We start from the raw sequence: 2,669 nt of genomic DNA on the forward strand, positions 1-2,669 counted from the left end.
AAATGTAATACCAGTAAATTAAATTAATTGCTCTTAGATTATATGAAATTAATTCAGTTAGTCCTAGATAATGCAAGGCTTACTCATTTAGCATTAGACAATATGAAAAATAGTCATTAAGCAACATATTCATTTGGTGTTAGATTTAAGTTGCTTTAGATGTTCATTATCAGCTGATTGACATTTTACGTAAACAGCCTATCATATTTGTAGCATGTAATATTAGATATTTTTCGTGCTATATTTTGCTGTCATGTTAAATATGATATAGAACTTAGATCTGCTTCTAGATTTACACACTTTAATTCCTACAAATACACACACATTAAACACTATAAGTGCGGATCATAAAAAAATCTTAATCTCCATACACCACCCACAGTGCACCATCGTCTCCTTTGTCACTATATCCACCTTCACAATCACCATATATATATAACCTCATCGCCATCACTGTATCTATTTTGACAATTGCGATGCACGGCTGATAGAGCACCGCACACTGTATTTCACCATCCTCCTCTCTGTCATCACCATACGCGTTCCATAACCATAAGTAGTCCGTCAGTTATACTTCATCCTCCTTTTGTTCACTATATTGTCCTTAGCTGTTATCATATTCCATCCTCTCCACCATAACCTTTCAAAAGTCACCATAAAAACACACATTACACATTACACAGCTTGCATATACACAGTACATCACTCAGAGCGCACCACACAGTTCCTTCACCATAAGGAAGGAGGGATGCCAACCCAAGCCTTCACTATACTCACCAAACCCGCTTCTATCCGTCACCACACACACCACACTCGCCCTCGCCTTCGCCTTACCCCATACCGCCACTGACCGCCTCCCCCCGCAGATAATGAGTGCGAGGACCGCATCGCCAACATCGCGGGCAGCCTCACGTGCCAGGAGTTCCTCCGCTCCTACGGCTTCCGCTACTGCGGCCACCGCTACATCCAGAAGAACTGCTGTCGCTCCCAGAAGGAGATGTGTCGCGGGGCCTAGGAGGGCGTTGCCGTTGTTTATCCCCCGGCGTGTGGGTGGGTAGCCTGAGCCTGGCCGCGGGCGTCGCTAGGCTCGTTCGTCCGTCCGTCTGTCTATCCGTCCGTCCGTCTTTCTGTCTGTGTCTGTCTGTCTATCCGTCTGTTTGCCCCAGTCTAGACCACCAAGACAGGACTCTCACGCCCTCGAAGGAACTGCCCGGGCGCCCTTGGCACTTCCGCCCGCCCGCGTCCCCGTGCCGGACCTCCTCCTCCCGCGAGTAGTGCTGGCGACGGCCGCAGGTGCAGCGTCTGTGCAACTGCAGCGTCGGGTCGTCCGGCATTGCAGAGCGGTTGCAGGATCAGGGCTGTTCCCCCTCTGGAGGCGGCGGCGACTTGCTGGCAAGACGGCGCCGCTGGGAAGCAGAGAGGGAAGGGCGGGCGGAGTGGGCGCCGGTGCCAACGCTGCCTTCGGGCGTCGCCACGACTCCTGCCACCAACCGCGCTGCTGCTGCCACCACTTCGAGCGCCTGTGACACCGCTGCTCCGGTCTGCGTGGCCAAGCCTCTGCGGAACACAAGATTTCGGGCCTAAATTTAGTCAAACGGCTTTATTTGGAAGATGACAGTGATTTAGAAAAAAAAAAATGTTTTCGAGACAGACCCAGTGAAATCCTCAGGCAACACCAGTATTGTGCATCGCAAAATTAGAAAAGATTGAAAGTGAAGAATGGCTAAATGAGCCCAGCAGTTGGCACGGAAAAATAGGCCAAGAGAAAAACATACATACATATATTTGTGTGTGTGTGTATATATATATATATATATATATATATATATATATATACACACACACACATATATATATATATATATATATGTATGTATGCATGTATATATATATATATATATATATATATATATATATATATATATATATATATGTATATATATGTATATGTATATGTATGTGTATGTAGATTTTTTTTTTTTCCACGGAACGGGATTCAGTAGAAAAGAACACTTGGTCAGTTCCTTTTCACAAAGTGGAGGGACATGAAGAATTTGAAGTGGAAAGCCCGAAGGTCAAACGAGGTCACTGTGCGCGGTGGTCAGCGTGGAGGGAGGGGACGGTGCCAACCCCCCTCCCTCCCTCCCTCTCCCGCTCCGAGACGGACGTGATAGCAGTTCAATATACTCATTTTATGTTCAATAGAATTCATGTATCTCTGTAAATAGTTGTTGATTTTATATATAAACTACATTTTCTCTTTTACGATGTATCATATAAAATCTCTTTATTCCTCATATTTTCTCCCCGCACTGAATTGTGAGAAATGACAGTGGTTTCTAAATTTCGTTTTTTATTTGTGTGCAATTTCTCTTACAGCCATTTTTGAAAATTATCTATATCTACCAAATACGATAAATGCCCCGTTTTTCGTGTGTATGCTCTTTTCATTGACTTTTTTATATATAAATTATAGAACAGTAATAACGATGTCACTTTATTGTACATAAATGTTTTTAAATCCTTAGTATTTATCGGTAAGAAAAGCCTTCTCTCGCACTCTTGATTTAAGAGGATCAAGTCGCCAATATTCTTAAATTTCAAAGCCAATCATAGAAAAATCTGCGGAAACGGTGATGGAATATTGCAAAACCTTTTTAAAGGTTAAT

At 43.6% G+C, this 2,669-nt stretch overlaps 1 protein-coding gene across 2 annotated transcripts in view; it reads left to right on the forward strand.

Moving 5' to 3' along the window:
* Window positions 1–1,822, forward strand: part of LOC125042517 — a 108,781-nt gene extending 106,959 nt beyond the window's left edge. The window contains exon 18 of one of the 2 annotated variants that reach the window (XM_047638161.1): window positions 867–1,821. In XM_047638161.1, the coding sequence (XP_047494117.1) occupies window positions 867–1,015 (149 nt within the window). In that variant the 3' untranslated portion in view covers window positions 1,016–1,821. Of the gene's footprint in view, window positions 1–866 lie in introns of both variants that reach the window. The other variant, XM_047638162.1, reaches the window with a different exon arrangement.
* The last annotated feature ends 847 nt before the right edge of the window (window positions 1,823–2,669 follow it).

This window comes from Penaeus chinensis, chromosome 32 (genome assembly GCF_019202785.1).
Source record: "Penaeus chinensis breed Huanghai No. 1 chromosome 32, ASM1920278v2, whole genome shotgun sequence".
NCBI lineage: Eukaryota > Metazoa > Arthropoda > Malacostraca > Decapoda > Penaeidae > Penaeus > Penaeus chinensis.